General features: G+C 30.0%; 1 protein-coding gene across 1 annotated transcript; it reads right to left on the reverse strand.

The window, feature by feature from the left end:
* si:dkey-178e17.1 (tricarboxylate transport protein B, mitochondrial) lies at nucleotides 1-26,441 on the reverse strand. Its single transcript, XM_051117283.1, has 9 exons — nucleotides 26,321-26,441; nucleotides 15,590-15,697; nucleotides 13,219-13,318; nucleotides 6,499-6,637; nucleotides 6,317-6,401; nucleotides 4,574-4,678; nucleotides 3,206-3,321; nucleotides 2,653-2,726; nucleotides 1-1,559 (listed from the first exon to the last, which is right to left on the reverse strand). The coding sequence occupies exons 1-9, from the start codon at nucleotides 26,370-26,372 to the stop codon at nucleotides 1,445-1,447; spliced, it is 894 nt and encodes a 297-aa protein (XP_050973240.1). The 5' UTR covers nucleotides 26,373-26,441; the 3' UTR covers nucleotides 1-1,444.
* Nucleotides 26,442-27,608: the final 1,167 nt, after the last annotated feature.

Raw genomic sequence — 27,608 nt, forward strand, 5'->3', positions numbered from 1 at the left:
GAATCTTAAAAAGAACAGCATTTATTTGAAATAGAATCATTTGTAACATTCTAAATTATCTAACATTCTAACAGTCTTTCCTGTCACTTTTGATCAATTTAATGCGCCCTTGATGAATAGAAGTATTTATTTCTTTAAAAAAAACAACAACTTTTAAATATATATTAACATACAGACTTTAAAATAAACATTCTTTTTTGGTTCTTTGTAGAACTTCAAGAACCAAAAACACAATAATAATGTCAGAATTGATTTAACTGTGAAAATAAAATCATTTTATTAGCACAATAGCATTTAGTATGAAGCCTTCACTCTAGACCTACAAAAAAAAGCCAAGAACATACACATATATGGCACAAACAATCCCACGGAATATTTCTAACGGGCCCTAAAATACACACAGGGATCAACACTGAAGCATGAGATCCATTTTCCATGCTGCTGCTGCCCTCTAGCGGCCAGCAGCAGCACTGCGGATTCAATTATGATCAATAACAGACACATGACACTATTCACCTCATACAACAGATACTGACACACACAGCTGGAGATTCATGCTGTAAAAACTGAAGGGTTTACACAGAAAACACTTAAGTAATCTACTGTATATCAGATCCATTTAGAGGTGAAACCACTTTGTTATCAGTCACATTTACAGTACATGTATGTATCTGACATTCACTGAAACTGTATTCAAGTTATACATAATACAGTTGATATTGCACATGAACAGAAGGTCACGACTGACAAAAGATGTTTCGAAACTGACAAAAAAATCTTTAAAATGTCTGTGTTGTTCAGAAAAATAAATTTCTAAAAAGTTTGATGGTTAAAGGCACGTGTGCAACAGGGAAATAAATATCAAATATATTCAAATTAATTCATAAAAAAGGTTTTACGAATGTAAAAATATTAACCTTAGATAAAAACAAAACACTTTAAGTACAAATGTCAGAAACATTAAAAAAAATAATTTTAAATTATTTTCACACTGTATTATGGAATGATCTGTAGTTAAATTTCTCTTTATATGTAAATCTATCTATAAATATTCATACACCCCCAATATGTAAATATTCTCATGGTTAAAACATTAAACACATTTACTGTTACACTTTTCTCTAGATTATTTCTCTGGCTCAGAGACGTGCAAACGTCTGTAAACGTACGTGTGTGTGTGTCTATTTACTCTTTATTAAACCTAGCAGTTAAATCATCTATTTATTAATAAACAAAATCTGTTAAATTTGGCACTTACATTGTTTAATGTTCATTTGACTAGGTTAAGGAGCTGTTGTATGAAATAAAATGATTATTTGTTAAATATTACTGTATGTGCGTGTTTAAAGGCAGAACTAATGGGAATAAACCAAACCCCGGCATGACTGCAGACGTGAACAGCTCCGTCACAGTGATGGCGTCTCGTCTTTTCATCTCTGTTTGTTCACTCAGTCTTCCAGACTTTGTTTAAGACCTTCACAACCTCCTCGTAGATGATGAAGACGATGGCCACGTCCAAACACACTCGGCCCAGCCGCGGGACTGTGCCTTTATAAAACCTGTACAAAACACCAATACACACACACATTAACACATTTAATCACTGTAATTACAGGTAACTAAAACCAAAACCATAACAATATTCATTACTTTAAATAAAATAAAAAAAGTTAACTTTAAGCAAAATATAGCATAAAATTACTTACTCTCATTTCTTAACTTTATGTAATAAAATATTTAAAACTAAAACTGAAATAAAAAATAATAAAAAATATATAGACATACTTTAAAGCAATAATAAAAACCACAAAATTACTACAACTTTGCATTATTAATGGTCATAAAACATGTAGGTAATCAAATAAAAATAAAAACAGTTAATCTTTTTTAGTAAGTGTTTTCAAATCACATGTCCTATTTTGATTGTTTTTATTCTAAAATTATTTATTTATTAAATGTTACATTTTTAATTCATTAAAACCTCAGTTTGAGGTTAATCCACCAACCCTGAATGTAATCAGCTAACCAGTGTTATTTTAGCATCATTAATATACTATTATTGTTTTTGTTAATACTTTGAATATACATTTCTATATTTTTTTCTGTTTTCATGTTAATTTTAGTTAAAGTTGTTAGTCATTTTAATGTGCGTTTTTTCCTTAATATTTATTTAAATATGTTTTTGTTTATGTAGTTCTAGTTATTTTAGTATTTCAACTTAAAAATTTGAAAATTTGCCATGGCAACTAGCTGAAATAAAAAAAAAAATTATAATATATAATAAATATATTTTTATAATTATTTTTTATTTCAGTTAATGTTCATTTTATTTCAAATAATTTTCATTTTTATGGTTTTTGTTTTCATTTTATTTAATGCCACCAGATGGCACAATTCTCAGTTTTAAAAAAAAATGGATTATAAATGCTTTTACTCTATTCTGATATGAAATGTTGCATTTATAAAGTTATATTTCAAGGCCTCTGTCACTTTTGATGGTGAAGGAGCCAAGTGTGACTCCTGAAGAGGGACAGAGGGTTAATGATATTAACCCTGCCACACACAAATCAATCAGCATTTGTACATTTTTATTTGGAAGTATGATTATTAATCTGTTTTTTTGTACACACACACACACACACACACACTTACGCTGCTGGTCCTTCATGCCGCATAATCTTCATGGCACAATCCATTGTGTTTTTATACTTATGAGCTTCCAAACCCTAAAAAAAACACATTTTCATTAAAACTTCAAATACTACTAGTGCTTTATTAACAGAAATGTTCTACAAAATTCACCTTTCAAACTCTATTTTACAATAGCAAATAAATTTACTACATAGGGTTACAATTGAATGATTTGATTATTGAAATTTGTGAAGAAACATCAAGAGCTTATTCTTTTTATCACCTTTTTCATATGATATTTATTTGTTTTCTTTTTTTTCTTCTATTATTGTATCTTACTGTATTATATTGTTCAGTTATTTTATTTTTATTTTGAAATTTGACAGCACTTTTGGAAAACTCTGCAGTTTGTAAAGTGCTTCATAAATTCATTTTTGATTTGATTTGCTTTGGTGTGAAATAGAAAGAATAAGGTGTTTCAATGCAGCACACCATGTACTTTCAATATAAACAGCTTCAGTGATCATAACAGGACTGATTTATGTTGAGATGTGTTGATAAACGCTTTGCGTACCTGCATTCTGGTCTTGATGACGTCCAGCGGTGTGTTTCCAAACACACTGGCGGCTCCTGCAATCGCACCAAACGCTCCTGTGATGATGGGGTTGATGGATTTGTTGGGATTGTCACCTACAAAACAACCAAAAAACAACCAATGTGTTACCAGATGCAGGTTTTGTACAAACACTGTAAAATCAAATTCCAGCACTTTCTAGGACTTTCCAAGCACTACTTTTTGACTTTCAAGACTTATCAAACGACGTCTTTCAAATTCTAAAAAAGATAAGTTTTTAGAAGTTCCGATCTAAATCAAATGATTCGCGATTCGCGCCCAAAGTTTCGATCTAAATCAAATGATTCGCGATTCACGCCCAAAGTTCCGATCTGAATAATGATTCGCGAACCGTCATTTTAGTTCAGGACTCTAAGTCCGGATCGCGAATCATTTAATTCGCGAAACAGCTCCAAAATCCCGATCTAAATCAAATGATTCGCGATTCAAGCCCAAAGTTCCGTTCTAAATCAAATGAATCGCGATCCGCGCTCCAAAATCCCGATCTGAATAATGATTCGCGAACCGTCATTTTAGTTCAGGACTCTAAGTCCGGATCGCGAATCATTTAATTCGCGAAACAGCTCCAAAATCCCGATCTAAATCAAATTAATCCCGATTCGCGCCCAAAGTTCCGTTCTAAATCAAATAATTCGCGATTCGCGCCCAAAGTCCAGATCTAAATCAAATGATTTGCGATCCGCGCTCCAAAGTCTCGATCTGAATGATGATTCGCACACCATAATTTCAGTTCAGGACTCGAAGTCCGGATCGCGAATCATTAGTTTTGTAAAACTAACGAGGTTTAGCTCGTTAGTTTTACAAAATTAACTGAAATAAGCGAAAAAATTATTTTGTTTACAAATAGAATATCCATATTTTCATTCCAAGATAACATCCAACACAAATCTATTAACATATTCAAGTAAGGTAACCAGTTTACTGCTAACTGGTGAAAACACTCCATCAATGACAAGCTGCTGCTCCAAATACATATGAGATGGAAACATGGTGCATTATGATCGAGTCTGTAGCTTAATTCACTGTATTTTGTTTGTTGTATTTGATTGTATTAGACTTATTTCATAGATACAATGTCTTTCAATAACTCAAGCACATCTCAAGTACCTCTTCAGGAATGCTGCTATTTTCAAGGGTTTTCCAGGCCTTAAATTTCAAAAAGTCAAGTACTTCAAGCACTTCAAGCACCTTGAAGGAACCCTGCCAGATGAGACTCTATCTGCCTTCACCTCCATGACCAGTAGAGAGCAGTGCAGCTCAGACAGTGTTTTATATATAGAGTGATTTTGCTGATGCACAAACACTCACCCTTGTACCAGTTCCTGAGTGAGGTCATGACGAAGAATCGAATGGCCTGATTGGATCCCTGTTTGAGGACAGTCGCGGTGAGACCTTGATACGTCCCTCTGATTCCTGAGAGACCGACAGAGAGCGTTAGGAGCATCACAACAAACACGGACAATTGGTTTGAATAAAATAAAAATGCTTTAGCATCCCCTACATAGGACAAGTGATTTGAAAAAATAAATAAATACATAAAATAAAAGAATAGAATAAAAAATTAAAATAAAAGCCCCAGCAAACAAAACACCCTACAAAGAACATGTAGTTTTAATTTGAAAAAAATAAATTAAATAAATAAAATGCTCCAGCATCCCCTACATAAGACAAGTGATTTGAAAAATAAAATAAAATAATACAATTTAAAAAACAAAACAAAACAAAAAAACTATAAAAAAATTATATTAAATTAAATTAAATGCTCCAGCATCTCCTACATGGGGCAAGTGATTTGAAAAATAAAATAAAACAAAAATAAAATAAAATAAAATGCTCCAGCATCCCCTACAATAGACAAGTGATTTGAAGAAATAAATAAACAAAAAAAAATAAAATACAATAAATAAAAAGTTCCAGCATCCCATACAGGGGACAAGTGATTTAAAAAAAAACAAATAATAATAATAAAAAATAGAATGCTACCAGCATCCTGTACATTGTACAAGTGGTTTGGAATAAGACAAGTGATTTGAAAAATAAAATAAAATAAAATAAAATAACAAATAAATAAAATGCTCCAGCATCCCCTACATAAGACAAGTGATTTGAAAAATAAAATAAAATAATACAATTTAAAAAACACAAAAAAAAAAACTATTAAAAAAAATTATATTAAATTAAATTAAATGCTCCAGCATCTCCTACATGGGGCAAGTGATTTGAATAAATAAATAAATAAAATACAATAAAATACAATAAATAAAAAGTTCCAGCATCCCATACAGGGGACAAGTGATTTAAAAAAAACAAATAATATTAATAAAAAATAAAATGCTACCAGCATTCTGTACATAGTACAAGTGGTTTGGAATGAGATAAGTGATTTGAAAAATAAAATAAAATTAAATTAAATTAAATTAAATAACAAATAAATAAAATGCTCTAACATCCCCTACATGGGACAAGTGATTTTGAAAAAAAAAAAAAAATTCAATTAAATTAAATGCTCCAGCATTCTGTACATAGTACAAGTGGTTTGGAATGGGACAAGTGATTTGAAAAATAAAATAAAATAAAAAAAAAAAAAAAAAAAAAAAAAAAAAGCTCCAGCATCCCCTACATGTGACAAGTGATTTCGAAAAATAAAATAAAATACAATAAAATAAAATGCTCCAGCATCCCCTATATAGGACAAGTGATTTGAGAAAAAAATAAAAAAATAAATATGAAATAAAATAAAATAAATGCTCCAGCATCCTCTACATAGGACAAGTGATTTCAAAAATAAAGAAAAGTAAAATAAATAATAAAATAAAATAAATGCTTCAAAATTCCATACATAGGACAAGAGGTTTGGAAAAATAAAATAAAATAAAATAATCTCAACAAGAAAATGTTGTGATTGTGTTAAGGTATCTATACGGATGAACTGCTTTTTTTTAAGCTCTTGTCATTGTAATAATTCAACAGAACAGGCCTTACAATCAGGACACTGAGTTTTCCCCAAAACTATGAGCTGAAATAGTCAAAACAAAGCTCTGTGTTTTTCACCTTGAGTTCTGACGATCTCTCGCACTCCGTGGAAAAAGCCTCTGTATTTGGGATTAGATGAGCTTTGATCATGGATGAATTTCACCTGCAAATGTGAGAGAAGAAGTATGTACGGTAAAACCGCGCCAGAAATAAATGCTATTGCTAATGTAACATACAACATGAATAACCTTTGACCTCACCTTTATGGTCTCCATGGGACAGACGACCAGGACGGCCTCCATCACGCCCGCACCCAAACCGCAGACTAACCCACGAGTGCTGTCAAGCTTCCCAGCCTCATCTTTCATCTGGTTACTGAGTATCTCAAAAACACCAAACCTGCAGAGAAAGATGGAAAAATGATATTAAAGCATATTTAGTGTAACTGCACCATCATCATCATCATCATCAACTGTGCTTTAAATGAAACAGGGAATGAAGCAGAGAGTGAGGTGAAGTAAGCAAACATTAGTGAACAAAGCAGCGCTGCAGGGCAGAAAACTAATCAGATGCTGAACCTCAGCACGCTCGCCAAAAACCTGTTAACATTTTAAAAAATGTCTTATATATAACACACAATATGAATCAATCTTTTTTTGTTTTATACAATAAAAGACATACAATCTTTTCTTTTAGAGAAAAGCATACCTGAATCAATGGTAAACAATGCAAAAGTCAAATAAATAAGTTATAAAGCTGAAGTAATTGCTTACTATATCACTTCTTTCGTTTGACTTATTTGATGCTGCTAAAAATAAAATGATCAGTAATGCAAAGCTTGCTGTATCACTACTTTTATTTGGCTCAAATAAAATAATAAAAATCTCTAAAGCAGAGCTCGCTATATCATTTCTTTTATCTGGAAAATGAAAGGAAATGAAATAAAATAAAATAATCACTAAAGCGGAGCTTGCTATATCACTTCTCTCATCTGGCTTGATAAAAAAAATAAAATAATAAAATAAAATAATCACTAAAGCAGAGACTGCTATAACACTTCTTTCATCTAAAATAAATAAAAATAAAATAAAATAATCACTAAACCAGAGCTTGCTATATCACTTCTTTCATCTGGCTTGATAAAAAATAAAATAAAATAAAATAAAATAAAATAAAATAAAATAATCACTAAACCAGAGCTGGCTATATCACTTCTTTCATCTGGCTTGATAAAAAATAAATAAATAAATAACATTAAAAAAAGAAAAGAAAAGAAAAGAAAAAAGAAAAGAAAAGAAAAGAAAAGAAAAATAAAATAATCACTAAACCAGAGCTTGCTATATCACCTCTTTCATCTGGCTTGATAAAAAATTAAAATAAATAAATAAATAATAAAATAAAAATCAAATCAAATCAAATAATAAAATAAAATAAAAAAAATAATAATAATAATCACTGAAGCAGATATTGCTATATCACTTCTTTCATCTGGCTTGATTAAAAAAAATGTAAAAAATGAAATAAAATAAAATAAAATAAAATGAAATACAATAAAATAAAATAATTACTAAAGCAGAGCTTGCTATATCACTTTTCTCATCTGGCTTGATAAAAAAAAAATAAATAAATAAAATAAAATAATCACTAAAGCAGAGACTGCTATAACACTTCTTTCATCTAAAATAAATAAAAATAAAATGAAATAATCACTAAAGCAGAACTTGCTATATCACCTCTTTCATCTGGCTTGATAAAAAATAAAATAAAATAAAATAAAATAAAATAATCAATAAAGCAAAGCTAGCTATATCACTTCTTTCATCTGGCTTGATAAAAAATAATAAAATAAAATAAAATAAAATAAAATAAAAATAATCACTAAAGCAGAGCTTGCTATATCACCTCTTTCATCTGGCTTGATAAAAAATTAAAATAAATAAATAAATAAATAATAAAATAAAAATCAAACAAAATCAAATCAAATAATAAAATAAAATAACCACTAAGCAGAGATTGCTATATCAATTCTTTAATCTGGCTTGATAAATAAAATATAAAATAAAATAAAATAAAATAAAATAAAATAAAATAAAATAAAATAACAAATTAAATTAAATTACACTACAGCAAAGCTTACTGTACCACTACTTTTATTTGGCTAAAATAAAATGAAACTAAATTAAATTAATGGTTAAAGTAACTTCTAGCTATATCACTTCTTTCATCAGGCTCGTTTAGATAGATAGACAGATAGACAGATAGATAGATAGATAGATAGATAGATAGATAGATAGATCTGTTAACACACAGGAAACACAGACATGCATTTCCACAAACATATTCAGGAAGACACACAATCCTCTGAATAAGTTCAGTGGCTTGTTTTAAAGCATTTCCTCCTGAATCGGGCCACATCAGCAGTAAAGCGTCAGTGCCGGCGGGACGGCCACAGGTGTCCATTAGCAGTAGGAAGCAGCCACGTGTTTTTATAACCTGCTCTGTGTTTATTTCTGTTGTTCAAGACAGATACGACCGCAGGACGTCCAGCAGAGTCGAGCGCTATTTATAGCAGTGAATTGAACAGACAAGGTAAACAAAAACTGTCTTTCATTCTACGTGAACCTCGACTCGTCTGTCTGCTGAACATCTCCACTGGCGTCACACATTTAACCTCTCTCTCTCTCTCTCTCCCTCTCTATTAAATTAACATGACTCAGATTCAATTTTGCAATCATTCATCCTGCTCTATTCATGTCGCTTTTTCAGCATGACAGAAGGATACTACCGAGACAGATTGGCTGTTTAGAAAGGAATACTAACCGACTGCTTGACATATACTGCATAGTACTGCATACTATTTTTAAATAAATTGTGAAGTAGTATGCAGTACGCATTAATAAATAATTCAAACAGCAGTATGTTACAGTACTTGCTATCAGCACAAGCTCACAATGGCTGCGTTTAAAATGCAATACTTGCATACTGCTTACTAAATAATGTGCACCACGGTTATTATTATTAAATAAAACTAAAGCTATATTTAAAAAATGTATATACTACGGAAAATATGAAAATAAAAATGTATTAAAAATATTAATGAAAACTATAACGGTATAATGAACTTAAACAAAAATGTATAAAAAATTATAGATATTAAAAAAACTAATAAAATAAATAAAATTACTTTTTAATAATAATTTATTAATAATAAAAATTACATAAAAACATTCAAAATATTGACTGAAAACTATAACAGTATATAGAACTAAAATGAGATGTATAAATATTATATAGATATATTTAAAATAATGAAAATCAAAAAATAATTAAATAAAACCAGCTACAATATAAAAATAAAAACTCAATCAAAATATTAATAAAAACTACAACAGTATATTAATAATCCAAAAACAAATATTCAGAAATTATATAGGCATAATTTTAAAAAATGATGAAGAAACTAAATTACCAAAAACAACTAAAATAAAAATATAAAAATAAAAATGTATTAAAAATATTAATGAAAACTATAACGTTATTAATGAACTAAAACAAAAATGTATAAAAAATTACAGATATTAAAAAAGCTAATAAAATGACAAAAACAATAAAATTACTAAAACTGACTATAATAAAAATGTAATAAAAACTAATTCAAAATATTGACTGAAAACTATAATAGTATATAGAACTAAAATGAGATGTATAAATATTATAGATATATTAAAAATAATAAACATGACATAAATTATTAAAACCAACTAAACAAAAATATAAAAATAAAAACTTATTCAAGATAATAATAAAAACTATAATAGTATATTAATGAACTAAAACAAATATTCAGAAAAATTATATAGACAATTTAAAAAAAATGTAAAATGATGAAAAAAAACTAAATTACTAAAAACAACTAAAATAAAAATCTAGAAATAAAAACTCAAAATATTAATGAAAGCTGTAATAGTATATTAATGAACTAAAACAAAATGTATAAAAAATAACTATAATAAAAATGACAAAAATGCAACAAAATGACTAAACCTAACTAAAATGAAAATATAAAAAATAAAAACTAATGCAAAATATTAATAAAAGTGTAGTTTAGTGTAGTTTAACCAGTACTTAAACCAAAATAAAAAATAAAAATAGTAAAACTATGTAGATATACTCACCAAAGCACCAAAAAAAATAAATAAATGAATACAAATAAAAATGAAAAAAAATAAAATAAAATAAAATCACACTTTAACTAGAATTAAAATCAAATAAATAAAATCAAACAAAAACAAATAAAAAAAATTAAAACTACAATAATTATTAATGATACTAAAATAAACTAAAAACAGGTTTTTGGTACAAAAAAACATACTGTATTCTACAAAACAAAATCATTTCAAACAGTCCAGTGTTGTTTAAAATGTAATTTTTGGCAGTCCAGTCAAATAATGAATGCTTAATATGACTTCTGGTTCATCAGTCATACTGCAGATGGAAAGTAAAGTTGAGTGCATTGCATTGTGGGATATATATATACATATTTAAACGGCCGAGTTGATTCTGAGGATATGTAAGTCTGCAGACCCTCTGTAAACCAGTGTAAATCTACCAGTCCAGCCGAGGCACAGCGCTTTCGGTCTCTGATGGATGGTTTGGGTGTGTCGCTGTGGAAAACACAGCTGAATTCAAATAAGACGCGGCTCGTAAATGTAATCTGGGCTTGGATCCAGCGGTCAGTGTCAGACGTACAGCACAGATCCATTAGCGCGACAAACGCAAGGTCACCCGTGCAAAACCAGTCCAATCAGCTAATGAAAAGAGGAGGAGGAAGACACCAGCGCAGGAGACCATAATCAATCCGAGTGCGATGAAGGGACAGACGACACACTTAAAGAGACAAACACCTCTGATCCAGAAACAGTCTGCACTAGATCAGCAATTTCACTGGCATTAGATTCAGAAAAACTCAAATGTAAACAATAGGAAATAAACATTGTCTGGCCCCACATTCTCTTTCATCTTCTCATGCACGACCGAAGGCTAATAGAATTTTGTTCCTGTTTTCCCTCCATGTTAAAGGAATCATTTTCACAAAAATTGAAATTCTGTCATCATTTTTTCACCCTGAAGTCATTTCAAACCTGTCTGGAAATCTGATTTTTAAGGAAAATGTTAATGCTGCTCTAGTTTTCAATACATGTGAATTTTTTTTTTATATTTTATTGTCACTTTTTAACTAAAATGAAAATGGAAAAAAAAATATATATAAATATAAAACAATTTATTCTTATTTTTTCCTATGCATCTATTAAGATTATTATTTTATATCGTAAAAACTAGAAAAATTATATAGATGTATTAATAATAAAAATGACAAAAACAACAAATTCATCAAAACTTAACTTGAATGCAAATGAAAATGGAAAATATAAAAAAACACATTTAAAATATTAATAAACTCTATCACAGTATATTAATGAACAAAAAAAATATATATATAACTTATTTAGCTATTTAAAAAACAAAAAAAATGACAAAAACAACAAAATTGCTAAAACCTTCACTAAAATAAAAATGAAAACAGAAAATCTAAAAAATAAAAACTAATTCAAAATAATAATAAAAACTCTAACAGTATAGTAATGAACTAAAAACAAAAAAGTATAAACAATAATACAGATATATTTAAAAAAAAAAACAGGAATGACAACAAAAGTAATTAAATGAAAATTAAAATAAAAAAACGAATAAAAAAATATTTAAAAAATGGCAAAAATAACAAAATTGCAAAACTTTCACTAAAATGAAAATAAAACAGAAAACAGGAAAATAAAAACTAATTTAAAATATGAATAAAAATTATAACAGTGTATTAGTGAACTACAAACAAAAAAGTATCAAAACATTATATGGATATTTTTTAAAACTAATAGAAAAAAACTAACAGAAATCAACATAATCAACAAAATTAAAATTGAAATTTTAAAAATAAAAAAAAAAACAATTAAAAAAATCATAAAAAATGGCAAAAACATCAAAATTGCTACAACTTTCACTAAAATGATAATGAAAACAGAAAAATAAAAACTAATTTAAAATATTAACAAAAACTATAACAATGTATTAAAGAACTAAAAACTAAAAAAGTATAAAAAATGGACACGTTTTTAAAAAACTAACAGAAATGACCAAATCAACAAAATCACTTAAATGAAAAATAAAATGGAAAATAAAAAATAAAAAAACTAATTAAAAAAAATTATTAAAAAATGGCAAAAACAACAAAAGTGCTACTTTCACTCAAATGAAAATGAAAAATATAAAATAACTATAATAACTAAAAACTTAGACACAGTTAGTAAAATAATAAAAATGACAAAACGCACAACAATATTACGAAAACAAACTGAAATGAAAATTGAAAATATGAAAATAAAATTCAAAATATTCATAAAAACTATAGCAGTATATTAATGATACTAAATTAACAATGCTTAGAAAACAACATATGAGTGTTAGGATAGTTTTACGGTGCATTAAGAATGTATTTTTGTCTTTTTAGAGCTTAATGCTCATGTTTACTATGAAATGTGGTCGTGTGGAAAAAGGCAGTGTGAAGCATTTCTCGTTTTGTCACACGGGTGCAAAACGACACCAGGGTGAGTAAACAGTGACAGAAACTGATGCGTGTTTATGTTTGCTGAAGTTAGTTCTGTCGTCTTCCTCAGTGACCAGGAGACCCGAGAGAGCAGAGAGCATCCGTCTGACAGACAGCGCCGGACACGCACCGCTGCTCTGTCATATCAAACACACGCACACTCATGGGAGAAACCAGACCCGCCTCCGAATGAGAAAGAGCTGCTATAGAGCTGCTCGCTTCAACAAAAACAATAGCATAATAAATGTCAGCTGTCCGAAATAGATCGGCCTCACAGCTCAAGTATGCATGAATATGCGTCTGTTAGTGTGCATTTACGTACCTGACTGCAGATTTAGGGATGGATCCGTACAGCAGCGAGCTCAGGCCTCGATATAAACCCTTCACTCCATGATGACGGACTGTCTGTGATACGCAGTCCGCTGTGGAGAAAATTTCATCAAATTAATTTCTTCTGCTCACCAAGGCTGCATTTATTTGGTTAAAAAAACCCAGTAAAATAATGAAATAATATTATAATGTAAAATACCTGTTTTCTATGTCAATATCTGTTAAAATGTAATTTATGTTTGTGTTTAAAGCTGAATTTTCAGCATCATTACTCCAGTCTTTAGTGTCACATGATCCTTCAGAAATCATTCTAATATGCTGATTTGCTGCTCAAAAACATTTCTGATTGTTACCAATGTTTTTTGGAAACTGTGATACATTTTATTTTCCAGGATTCACAGATTAATAGAAAGTTCAAAAGAACAGCATTTATTTGAGACAGAAATCTTTTATAACATTATAAATGTCTTTACTGCCACTTTTGATCAATTTTATGTGTCCTTGATGAATGAAAGTATTTTTTTTTCAAAATGAGTTTTTTTATTATATATGTACACTGTCTTGCTTTAAAAACACTTTAATGACAAAAGATTTATTAAATTGTTTTAATAACACATATTAATTATAGATATAATATTAATTATTATTATTATTATTGATGTTATTATTATTTTAATAAATAGTACACTTTTAATGGACACAGAGCCTGGGTTATTACAGTTAACTAAAACATAAAAAATCCATTATTTGAAATAAAATAAGATTTAACTATAAAATAAAATAAAATATTTAAAAAAATCTAACTTTTAAAACATTTATTTCAGCAAGTTGCCAAGGCTACATTTCTTATTTTCATTTAGTTTAACTTGAAGTACTAATATAATTAGAACTAAATAAACTAAAACTAAAATTAAAACACATATCAATTTATTAAAAATATATATTTTACATTACTTAAAATGAAATAAACATTAATTGAAAATAAAAATAAACAATGAAACAATGACAAAAGTTTTTTTTTTATTTTATTTGATCCAAAGTACAGCAAAAACAGTCAAAATGTGATTTTTTTTACTATTTAAAATAACTGTTTTCTATTTGAATATATTTTGAAATGTGATTTATTTCTGTGATTTCAAAGCTGAATTTTCAGCATCATTACTCCAGTCTTCAGTGTCACATGATCCTTCAGAAATCATTCTAATATGCTGATTTGCTGCTCAGAACACATTTATTGTTATTATTATGTGGAAAACAGCTGGGTAGATTTTTTTCAGGTTTCTTTGATGAATAGAAAGTTCAGAAGAACAGTATTTATCTAAAATAGAAATCTTTTGTAACATTATAAATGTCTTTACTGTCACTTTTGATCAATTTAAAGCATCCTTGCTAAATAAAAGTATGAATTTCTATCATTTCTTTCCCAAAAAATTATACTGACTCCAAGCATTTGAATGGTACAGTGTATAATGTTACAAATAATGTTCATTTTGTTCATGTGTATAATGTTCACTTCAGATAAATGCTGATCATTGGATCTTCTATTCAACAAAGAAACCTGAAAAAATGTACTCGACTGTTTTAAATATTGATAATATATAATAATAATAAAAAATGTTTCTTGAACATCAAATCATCATATTAGAATGATTTCTGAAGGATCATGTGACACTGAAAATTTAGCTTTGATCACAGTTTAAATAAATTACAGTTTAACAGATATTCACATAGAAAACAGCTATTTTAAATAGTAAAAATATTTCAAAATTGTATTGTTTTTGCTGTACTTTGAATCAAACAAATGCAGCCTTGGTGAGCAGAAAAGACTTCTTTAAAAAAAAAAACATTAAAAATCGTACTGTTCAAAACCGTTTGACTGGTGGTATAGTTACTTGACATACATTGAAAAAAATATTTAAAAAATGACTTTAAAAAATTACTAAAACTCTAAAATTAAAGTGAAAACAGAAAATATATATTTTTTACAGATCAAATTCAAAATATTAAACAAAAACTCAATGATACATCAATGATACTAAATTAACACTGCACAGAGCATCATCTGGGTATTAGAGATGTGCAACTAAAAGCAGCTGTGAGTCGGTCTGTTAAATCAACAGAAGGCTTGTTAAAATGTTCTCTGAGCTTTAGCCAGAGAGAGAGAGCGATAGAGAGAGATAGAATGAGAGAGAGATGGAGAAAGCGACGGAAGATAAGTTTGTTTACTTTCGGAGCGCAGCAGCAGCAGGTGGGAATCAGTTCTGGCCCGGAGAGTTTCACTAATTAACTCCAAAGAGGATGTGAACGTCACACGTGTGCGTGAGTATGTATGTGTTTGTGTGTGTGTGTGTGTGTGTACTCACTGATTCCTCTGTAACGGGGTGGATTGGCTTTCTCGTCTAACTGTAGTTGAGTCTTCACATATTCTGTAGGAAACGTGATGCAGATTTCAATGCCACCTGCGATTCCACCTGCAGATGAAAAATCAGACAAACACCATTAGTTCACAAGGGCTGTGAGTTTAACGTGTTAACTTAATGAATTAGTTCTGAAAAAAAATGGGATTCAAATATTTTAACGTAGTTAACGCGTTGGCCCCGCCCCCAGACCTGCGCGTCATCTTATATTTCATATAGTTGACTCCTGACAAATATGATGCAGGGTAACAACTCCATAAATGCCGTTATGCCCTAAATTTCAAGATATTGGTGCAAAAAAATGCCCCTGTATGTGTTTGTCTCAGATTTATATATATCATATATCACACAATATCACACAGGCAGCAAAAGCAATATAACACGAGTGCTGATTTTGTCCCGATCTATCACAAGCTTAAATATGATTTTATACAACAGTTCAGTAAATAAGAAGTTGATATAGTGTTATATTCTAAACACAATATTATGTTTTTGCTCAATTTTGCAGAGAACATACTACCTTTGAAGCCATAGCAGTTTCTAAACGAATCCACGTTTTGAACGAATTGTGTGAATCAATGATTCAAAGGCCCATTCATAAAGAGAGCCATTTACTTCACTTCTGAATGAATCAGCCATTTGAACAAATCAAATGAATGAATAAATGACTCAAAGACATTTACCGCCACCTGCTGGCAGATTTAGTTTCTACTTACAGTATCATTTAATTAAAAAAATACTAATAATAAAAATAAAAACATTAAAGGGATAGTTCTGCCATCCTTTACTCTCCCTCATTTTGTTTTAAACCTTTATTTTGTGGAACTTAAAAGAAGGTATTTTGGAAACTGTTGGTAACAAAGCTGTTTTGGTTGCGATGACTTTCACTGTATGAACAAAAAATACTGAGATGTTTCTCAAATTACCTTATTTTATGTTTCATAGTTCACGTTAGGCCGTTGCAGCCTAAAAATATTTGTGTAATAAAGTTTATGTTGAATCAAATAAAATATTTTATTTTAGCTTTCTAAAGCTACAGTTTATAATGTCTACTTGATATTTTCTCAGTTAACACAAACATAGCTTTAAATAATCTTTTGTGGGTATTTTCTCTGTCAATATTTTTTGGAAACTGTGATACATTTTATATTTCAGAATTCTTTGATAAACAGAAAGTTCAAAAGAACAGTTTTTTTTAAAAAAAATATAAATCTTTTGAAACATTATGAATGTTTCATAATGAATTTACTCGTAAATTTACTGTCACTTCTGATCAATTTAATGCAACCTTGACGAGTAAAAGTATTAATTTCTTTCAAAATATACATTTTAAAAGAATATATATGTGATATACGTGACCCCGGACCACAAAACCAGTCATAAGTAGCACGGGTATATTTGTAGCAATAGCCAAAAATACATTGTATAGGTTAAAATGATACATTTTTCTTTTATGCCAAAAATCATTTGGATATTAAGTAAAGATCATGTCCCATTAAGATATTTTGTAAATTTCCTACCGTAAATATATCAAAACCACATTTTTGATTAGTTATATGCATTACTAAGAACAACTTGAAAGGGGATTTTCTCAATATTTAGGTTTTTTTTACAACCTCAGATTCAAGATTTTCAAATAGTTGCATTTTGGCCAAATGTTGTCCTGTTCTAACAAACCATACATCACATCAGTGGAAAGCTTATTTATTCAGCTTTCAGTCAAAAAATTGACCCTTATGACTGATTTTGTGGTCCAGGGTCACATATAAAAATTTAATTCAGAAATGAATGTGTGATACACTGGGTATTATTAAAGTATTTATTACAGACCATTAAAATAATCTGCCTTTTTAAAGATGATTTTTAAGACCTTAAAATCAGTCACGATCAGTTCATACAGATGCATCAGACAGAATGAAATAAGAGCAACGATCCTCTCTCATCTCTCTAATTGTAATAGCTCATCTGCCCATGGGGACATTGGGAGAGACCATTAGCCCATCCCTGACCCGCTGCACCACACACACACACACACACACGCGCACACTGAACACACATACATACCCCTCCTACAGGTCTAATTCACTTCACTCTCTCAAGAGCAGGTCAAACCGCAGGTCACTCAGATGCTGCTTTCCATCACTGGAAAAACACACTTTAACAAATGCTGATCTGGATCAGACTGGTGTGGTTAGTTAACGTTACACTGCTCTGGTTATTGCACATGGTGTCACTGACAGGCATATACTGACACACACACAGTGTTTATCAGTCTCACTGGGACTAATGGAAATATATGAGGTACACACCAATACTGAGAGCAAAACACTACATCCATCACTACCATCGCTGTCCCTTTTCTATTTTCCTTTCCATTTTCTTGCTTTAGATCAATTTTTTTTCTATAGCACTTTACAACAAGGTTCCATTTGTCAACATTAGGTCTTACATTAATATTTTAAATATTAAAAAAAAAATTAATCTTAGTTAACTGTAGCATTTCCTTAAACAAAAAATTTAAAAGGACCAAAGCTGACATGAACAAAGTATAAATTTTTGGTATATTTTTATTATTATTTTACTGACATTAAAGAAACAGTTTAACCAAAATAAAAAAAAAATACCTAAAATGTTTCACCCTCAGGTCATCCAAAATTAGGATGAGTTTGTTTCTCCATCAGATTTTATATTATTTATATTAAATATTTCACTTTCAGTTAATATTAAAAATAAAACAGAAGCAATTTCAGTGTCATTTTAGTATAACTGATATAGTATTACAGTTTTTGTTCATATTTTGATTTAATTTTTTGTTTTCACTTTAATTTTACAGTTTTATTAATTTTGTTTTGTTATTTTTTATTAGATTATTATTATTATTATAAATACTTCTTACAAATTTTTTTATACATTTTTATGCATGTTTTCATTAATTTAATCTTATTTAATTGTAACATTTCCTAAAACATTATTAAAATCAAAAGGACACAAGCTGATATGAACAAACAATGAATATTTTTATGTATTCATTTATTTACTGACATTAAAAGAACAGTTCATCCAAAATAGAAAAATTACCTAAAATGTCTCACCCTCAGGTATAGATGAGTTTGTTCCTCCATCAGATTTTATATTACTTATATGAAATATTTCACTTTCAGTTAATATTAAAAATAAAACAGAAGCAATTTCAATGTCATTTTAGTATAACTGATATAGTATTACATTTTTTGTTCATATTTTGATTTTATTTTTTGTGTTTTCACTTTAATTTTAAAGTTTTAATATTTTTTTTGTCAATTTTATTAAATGTATTATTATTATTATTATAAATGCCTGTTACAATTTTTTTTTTTATACATTTTTATGTATTAGTTTTCATTAATTTCATTCATTTAATCTTAGTTAATTGTAACATTTCCTAAAACATTATTAAAATCAAAAGGACTCAAGCTGACATGAACAAACAATGAATATTTTTATTTATTTATTTATTTATTTTTATTATTATTTTGACTGACATTAAAGAACAGTTCAATCAAAAAAGAAAAATTACCAAAAATGTCCTAAAAAAATGTCCTCATCCTAATCTTGCCACCCTCAGGTCATCCAAGATTAGGATGAGTTTGTTTCTTCATTAGATTTGTAGAAATGTTTAATTCCATCACTTGCTCACCAATGGGTCCTCTGAAGTAAATGGGTGCCGTCAGAATGAGAGTCCAAACAGCTGATAAAAACATCACAATAATCCACAAGTAATTCACACCACTCCATTCCATCAGTTAACATCTTGAGAAGACAAAAACCATGTGTTTGTAAGAAACAAATCCATCATTACGATGTTTTTAACTTAAAACCGTTGATTCTGGCTAAAATATGTATCCATAATATTGCTTCCTCCAGTGACAAAAGTCATCTTGTCTGAATCAGGGGAGAAATCTGCACAGATCAAGCACCATTTACAAGCCAAAACAGTCCAAAACAGCTCTAAACAAATATGTGGCTGGATTTTGTTGTGAGAGACAATGGACTTTTTCACTGGAGGAAGCGCTATTATTGATTATGGACTCCATAATAACAGACTTTTAACTGGAAGCAACAGTTTACAGTTTAAAACATCTTAAAAATGAATTTGTTTCTGACAAACATGCAGCTTTTGGCTTCATAAGATGTTAATTGATGGACTGGAGTGGTGTGGATTACTTGTGGATTATTGTGATGTTTTTATCAGCTGTTTTGGCTTCTGACGGCACCCATTCACTGCAGAGGATCCATTGGTGAGCAAGTGACAGAATGACACGTTTCTCCAAATCTGATGAAGAAACAAACTCATACATCTAGACTGAGAATGCGCACATTTAAATTTTTGGATTAAAATTAAATGTGACAAAAATAACAAAAATAATTAAATACTGCTATAACTGCATTGCTCATTGTTATTTAATGTTACTATATGCATTAACTAACTGTGACCTTATTGTAAAGTGTTACTGCTTTACACACCAAGATCTGTTTTACATGAGGTTGTTTTAAAATCACACACACACACACACACACACACACACAGAGAGAGCTGCTAAAGCAGCTAATCAATAACCCCATGAGGTACTGCTGGTCGCTTCACCCAGAAGTGTCATAAATCAAGCTAAAGGCCTTTACAAGCTCTCTGACGCGCTCACGTCTGCGTGTAGAAACAGAAACAGAGCGAACGGGAGGAAATTACCACAGACGCCACATCTGAGACCTGCCAGTGAAACACGACTGATTTACATGAAAGCAGAAATCAGTCACTCTGTGTGTGTGTTTCTGTAATAACCTGCTGTATTGAAATATCAGTCAAAACACACACACATATACACCCTTTACCAAACACACATCAATAAAACCCAAGCTCTCAGCATTCATACAATATCTACAATAAATCAGCATCAAAATCTCCCGATATGTTTGGGTAAAAATGTTGGCTTGCTCTAAAATTGTAATATCAGTGCGATACTGTAAGACTTTCTTCAGTGCAGCACAAAATAAGATGCTTTACAGATCGTTCATGCTGAGAAAACACCATAAAAATATCATAATAGTTAACAAAAGACTTGTGCACAAAGTTATAGGTATATGATGGCTTATATGGATTGCTTTTATTTATATATATATATATATATACATGCTTCCATTATATGTTCCATTATATTCAATATAAATTTTGAAAGAATATATATGTGACCATGGACCACAAAACCAGTCATAAGTAACACAGGTATATTTGTAGTAGTAGCCAAAAATACATTGTATGGGTCAAAAATCATTGATTTTTCTTTTATGCCAAAAATCATTACGATTTTAAGTAAAGATCATGTTCCATGAAGATATTTTGTACATTTTCTATCGTAAATATATGAACATTTTCGATTAGTAATTTGCATTGCTAGGAACTTCTTCTCTTAAAAGCGATTTTCTCAATATTTAGATTTTTTGCACCCTCGGGTTTCAGATTTTCAAACAGTTGTATTTTTGACCAAATAAATAAAAAAATAATTAAAAAAAAAAAAAAAAAAAAAAACCTTAAAATTGACCTTTTACTCTGGGGTCGGTTAATTTTCTTAATGTTGTTGATACACTTTATTGATTATTGATTCAAATCCAGTAAAAAATAGTCAAAATGTGAAATATTATTACAATTTAAAATAACTGTTTTCTATGTAAATATATAGTAAAATGTATTTTTTTCTGTGATGCAAAGCTGAATTTTCAGCATCATTACTCCAGTCTTCAGTGTCACATGATCCTTCAGAAATATTTCTAATATGCTGATTTGTTGCTCAAGAAAGATTTCTGATTATTATAAATATTGGAAACAGTTGTGCTGCCCAATATTTTTGTGGAAACTGTGATAAATTTTACTTTTCAGGATTCACAGATGAATAGAATGTTCAAAAGAAAAGCATTTGTTTAAAACAGAAATCTTCTGTAGCATTATAAATGTGTTTACTGTCACTTTTGATCAATTTAATGCATCCTTGTTGAATAAAAGCAGTAATTTCTTGCTAAAATAAACTGTACTGACCCCAAACCTTTATGTCCACTCATTTAAAATGAGTAAATAATGGCAGAGTGTTAATTTTTAATAGTTATTGAGTCGCTGTTTTAATTAGATGTGGTGATTACCGTCAGAGGAATGTGTTTCTGGATTCTGGCGTTACATTAAAGGCAGATGACAGATTAATAATTCCTTTCATGTTTCTCGAAGAAGCAAATGGTGACATTACGGCTCTATTAATACATGATGTTTGATCTACTTGAGGGCCTTAAGCCATCGTGAGCGACTTTCAGATGGAGAGACAGACAAAATCAGCAGGGCAGACAGGAAAACAGAAACAAACGGAAGAACAAGTGATTGTGAATGGACGGAGAAACGCTGATGAGCGGACCGGTGACGAGCCCTCGGCCTCAGAGAGGAGACGAGCACTCGCTGAGCTTAATTGCAGCCTCCCGGCGAGACACACACACTTGCACAGCAATAGCTGTATAAAGGGCTTGAGTGGTGAAGAAAACACAATAGCAGCGATCTGACGGCTCTCCATTAGACAGAACTGCCCGCAGGCGACCGACCCATCACTATAACACGGCTGGATGAAATATCTGAACAATATATCTTGGTATATTTGAGCCTTCTGACAGAGTTCAATATACAGCGGGGTTCAAACGTCTGACAGCACTTTTAAAATGTCACAAAAATAAAACAGAAGCAATTTCAGTGTCATTTTAGTATAACTGATATACTTTTACAGTTTTTGTTAATATTTAGATTTTTGTGTTTTCACTTTAGTTTTAAATTTTTAGTAATTTTGTGTTTTTTCATTTTTGTTATTATTATTATTATTATTATAAATGCATATGTTTTTTTTACAATTCATTAAAATTATTTTATAATATTTCTATTAAATATTTCGCTTTCAGTTAATATAAAAAATAAAACAAGCAATTTCAGTGTCATTTTAGTATAACTGAAATAGTATTACATTTTTGGTAATATTTAGATTTTATTTTTCATGTTTTTACATTCATTTTAAAGTTTTAGTAATTTTGTGTTTTGTCATTTATTATTATTATTGTTGTTGTTATAAATGTCGCTCTAGAAAAAAGGGTCTGCTGAATGCATAACTGTAAATGTTGGGGAAAAACTGAATTTCTGTGCTAATCAAAAGCATGTCACAGAGTTCAATTTACATCAAACCCTGAATGTTCCCTTAAAATCTGCCGTGACAGGAGATCCCACATGTGAACATGTCCACGGCCCCGTTCTCCTGTCAGACGGCTGTAATCTTACTACACATGTGACTATGGAAAACTGCTCTGGAATGCCGTGTGTGTGTAGCGTGAAATGTTTCCAGGTCACTGATGGGTTTGTGTGACAGTAAACCAGAGCCGCTCTGCAATACAAAACAATCAGAGACCAGTAGCTGAAAGAACGAAACATTCATATAAACAACACTAACACACCATACAGGACTAAACCGACCTGAACCGCCTGAATTGCCTGAACTTCCAGAATCGTCCCAAACAAAAGAGCTTTTTAATCTTAGTGTGAATAAAGGAGTACAAACGCATCATACAAACAAAAAAAACTGATCGAAAGCACTTCCTGAACATTTCTGTTCCATCTGATAGAGAAAAGTCATCATAACATCCTCCAGTACTGAAATCATGACACAGACCTACCAACCCACACACATACATATATGTGTGTGTGTGTGGACTTGTTTTTATATCCTTGTGGGGACCTAAACCTGAATACACACAGACTCATGGGGACTAGTGTCACCGTGGGGACCTAAATTGAGGTCCCCATGGGTACAAAAGCTTATAAATCATACAGAATGAGTTTTTTTGAGAAAGTAAAAATGCAGAAAGTTTTCTGTAAGGGTTAGGTTTAGGGGTAGGGTTATGGTAAGGGGATAGAAAATACAGTGTGGACAGTATAAAAACCATTGCACCTATGGAGAGTCCCCACAAGGATAATAAACCAGACTGTGTTGTGTGTGTGTGTGTGTTTGTGTGTGTATATATATGAAGAGTTTATTGGCAAAAACAGATACCTCAGCTGCATGTTTTTATTACGTTATTATGTTGTTATTGTATTTTATTGTGTTAGTTACCTGTATTTTTTGTTATTTTTTTTACCTAATCAAAATAACCCAACTGCAGTGTAATTGAGATTAGCTGGAATGCACTAATTTCTGAGAATTGAATGAACTCTTCATATATATATATATATATATATATATATATATATATATATATAATAAAAATATAATAAAACAATATAATAAAACAAAAACAATTATATTGTATATTTTCTTTATTTTTTACTTCATTTATATAAACATAAATTACAAATTTAAGTAAATTAATTGTATTTGTTTTATCAAGACATTCATTCCTTTATTTTCCTATTATTACATTTTTTTTTTTTATTAAGTTATGTATTATACCACTATATACACTACCAGTCAATTTTTTTTAACAGTAAGATTTTTATTGTGCACTTTGTTGAACTTTCACAAATTTTTACTATTTTTACTATTAAAAATAACTGTTTTCTATTTGAATTTATTTTAAAATGTAATTTATTCCTGTGATTTCAAAACTGATTTTTTAGCATCATTACTCCAGTCACATGATCCTACAGAAATCATTATAATATTCTGATTTGCTGCTTTTTTTATTATTATTATTATGCTAAAAAATAATAATAAAATATATACTGACTCCAACTTTTGAATGGTATAGTACAGGGGTGGCGAACTCCAGTCCTGAAGAGCCGCAGCCCTGCAGAGTTCAGCTCCAACCCTAATTAAAACTCACGTGCCTGTTGCTTTCTTGTAACCCTTCAGAGCTTGATTAACTTGTTCAGGTGCGTTTAATTAGGGTTGAAGCAAAACTATGCAGGGCTGCGGCTCTCCAGGACGTGACGTTCACCACCCCTGGTATAGTATATAATGTCACAAAGGCTCTTCGTTTTGGATGAATGGTCTATGGATCTTTCTTTAATCCTGAAAAAATGTACTCAGCTGTTTTAAATATTGATAATAATAATAATAAATGTTTCTTGAGCAGCAAATCAGAATATCAGAATGATTTCTGAGGGATCACGTGACACTGAAAACTGGGGTAATGATGCTGAAAATGTAGCTTTGATCACAGGAATAAATTACACTTTAAAATATATTCAAATAGAAAAGTTATTTTAAATAATAAAAATATTTTCACTTTTGGATATTTGATCCAAATAAATCCAGGCTTGGTGAGCAGAAAAGCCTTCTTTAAAAAACATTAAAAATCCTACTGTTCAAAAACTTTTGACTGGTAGTGTATATATATTTAATATAATACACTGTATTTCCCTCATGTATATGACAATGGCAATTACTGTGCTAAACAAAGACAAAATAATGGTTTAAATTAGGCTCGGCTCCAGCACCAGCCTGTCATATTCTTGTGCAAATAAGACGTGGCATTTCCATCCGAAGGCTGGTTTGTGTAATTACAGACGGGTGGAGCAGCACCAGCTTATATGGAGAAAAAATATCACAGACATTAAAACCTGTCATTTGGTTTCAGATGAACAGTTTCCAGATGGTAGTTCACCAATTACCCAGAGAACGGCAGAGCGGATCCATCAGACAGGTAAGAGAGAGATCGTAATGACCAAACCTACTTATAATTGCTCTGAATCTATTCTAAGACCATCATTACACCGCGTTTATGCAGCGTTGCAAAAAATACGGCCTTGAGTTTCTTATTGCTTTTATAAAGCAGCAGAATGAGCATTGTGATAAAATACACAAACGTGCAATAAAGAGTAAGGCCTCCATTTATAAACATGATTAATAATTCTTAAGACTAAACAATTGTTCTGCTAAGCAATATATTGCATTTTTGAATTTAGAGTCAAAACTGTTCATTATTATTGTCTATTTGTCTAGACTGAAGTATTTTCATACACTTTGACTTGTATTATGTCTCAAACTAAACACGTAAGTGTCCGTCTTTTCTCTGACTTAAGTGAGCATCAGTGTTTGGACATCAGCTGCGTGTCCTTGTATACATCTGACCTTTACACAACTGATAAATCATGTCTCTGAACCAAAACATCTCAACTAAACCACTACATTTATTATCTATCTATATCTAATACAGAAATAATAACATTCATGACTATTTTCTGGACTGACAACTCATAATTGACAATAAACACAGCTTTTTTTTTCTGTTTAAGCAGTATGAGGTAAATAGTGTGTGTCTGAAGGCTGTTTGGTTATTCTTTTTGTTTACTACTTAGTATGAAGTCCACACCTTAATAGTGTAAATACTTTTCAGTTCAGATAAATATAATTTGGTGAGTCACTAACCGTATTCGCGGGTGAAGTAGCCTAACTTTTGTTTGGTATTAGCTAATATACTCATTCACACGTATTTCACTGCAAAAACCAAATAAAAATCCAACCGTCAGTGTTTTCTCTTCTTTTCTACAGCTTCCTGCTCAAGTTCAAATCCAAACGGACATTCTAAGTTTTAAATGAATAAAATTCATATTTAAACGTGTCGTGAAAACTTCAGTTCTGTATTATTTATGAGTTTTTGGTCTTATTGTGTTAGTTATGTGTATAAACTGACCTGCCAGGATGGCTTTTCCAGGATGGGTGAGTTTGGCTTTGCCCGCAGTCATCTTCAGTCAGACACTCGCGAACGCGCCCAGCACGAGCAGCACTGTTTCAGCCGAGAGCAGCGCGCGATCCGCCGATCATAGACTGATGACATGAGACTGCTCTCAGCCAATCAGCAGTCAGATCGCCGCACAGGGGCGTGGCTCGCATCCCTCTTGTTTTCGCTCTCTCTCCCACTCGCTCACTCACTCTCGGCGTCACGCCCTCCAGAAAAGAAACTCGACTTAAGGTGGATCCGCATCGAATGTCAATCTTCATCCTAAAACTCCTTTACATTAACTGACTGATAGAAAACAGCTTTAGATTTTACTTAAACAATTTTAAATAAATAAATAAATAAATGTGGCAATATTTAAATATGAAAATATACACATGTGGGAATAAATAAACATGAATATAAAGGAACTTATAAACAAAAATACATTAAAAAGTCATCAATAAATGAAAGAAGAAAGTTAAAAAATATAAAGTTAAGAATAGATACAAAAAATAATACAATAAAGAGTGATACAAAAATATTTTTTTAACCTGCTGTTATTGTAAAGTATGCACTAAATTTAACTGAAAGAAAAATACACCATGTTTTTTAGACAATTTCTATGAAGTATTTTAGAAGTATTCTGATTCCTGTACTAGGAAAACGCTGGAGGCTCAACCTGAAGAAATTAATAAAAACACATATATGTGGGAATAAATAAACATAAATATAAAGGAACTTATAAATTAAAAAACATTTTAAAAAATACAAAAAAATAATAAATCAGCATTATGGAAGCTCAACCTGCAGAAATTTTAAATAAATAAATAAATGTGGCAATATTTAAATATGAAAATATACACATGTGGGAATAAATAAACATGAATATAAAGGAACTTATAAACAAAAATACATTAAAAAGTCATCAATAAATGAAAGAAGAAAGTTAAAAAATATAAAGTTAAGAATAGATACAAAAAAATAATACAATAAAGAGTGATAAAAAAATAAATTTAGGACAAAATGTAATGAAATTGTGAAACTGTATTTGTTTTATCAAATAATTTTCTTTGTTTTCCTATTGCATTATATTATATTATAATCTATTATTATATTATATTATATTATATTACATTACATTATATTACATTATATTATATTATATTATATTACATAAATTCTAAAAGAAAAAACACTAAAGGAAAAAAAACACCATGGTAACACCATGTTTTTTGGACAGTTTCTCTGAAGTATTTTACAA

Source organism: Labeo rohita, chromosome 8 (assembly GCF_022985175.1).
Source record: "Labeo rohita strain BAU-BD-2019 chromosome 8, IGBB_LRoh.1.0, whole genome shotgun sequence".
In the NCBI taxonomy this organism is placed as follows: Eukaryota; Metazoa; Chordata; class Actinopteri; order Cypriniformes; family Cyprinidae; genus Labeo; species Labeo rohita.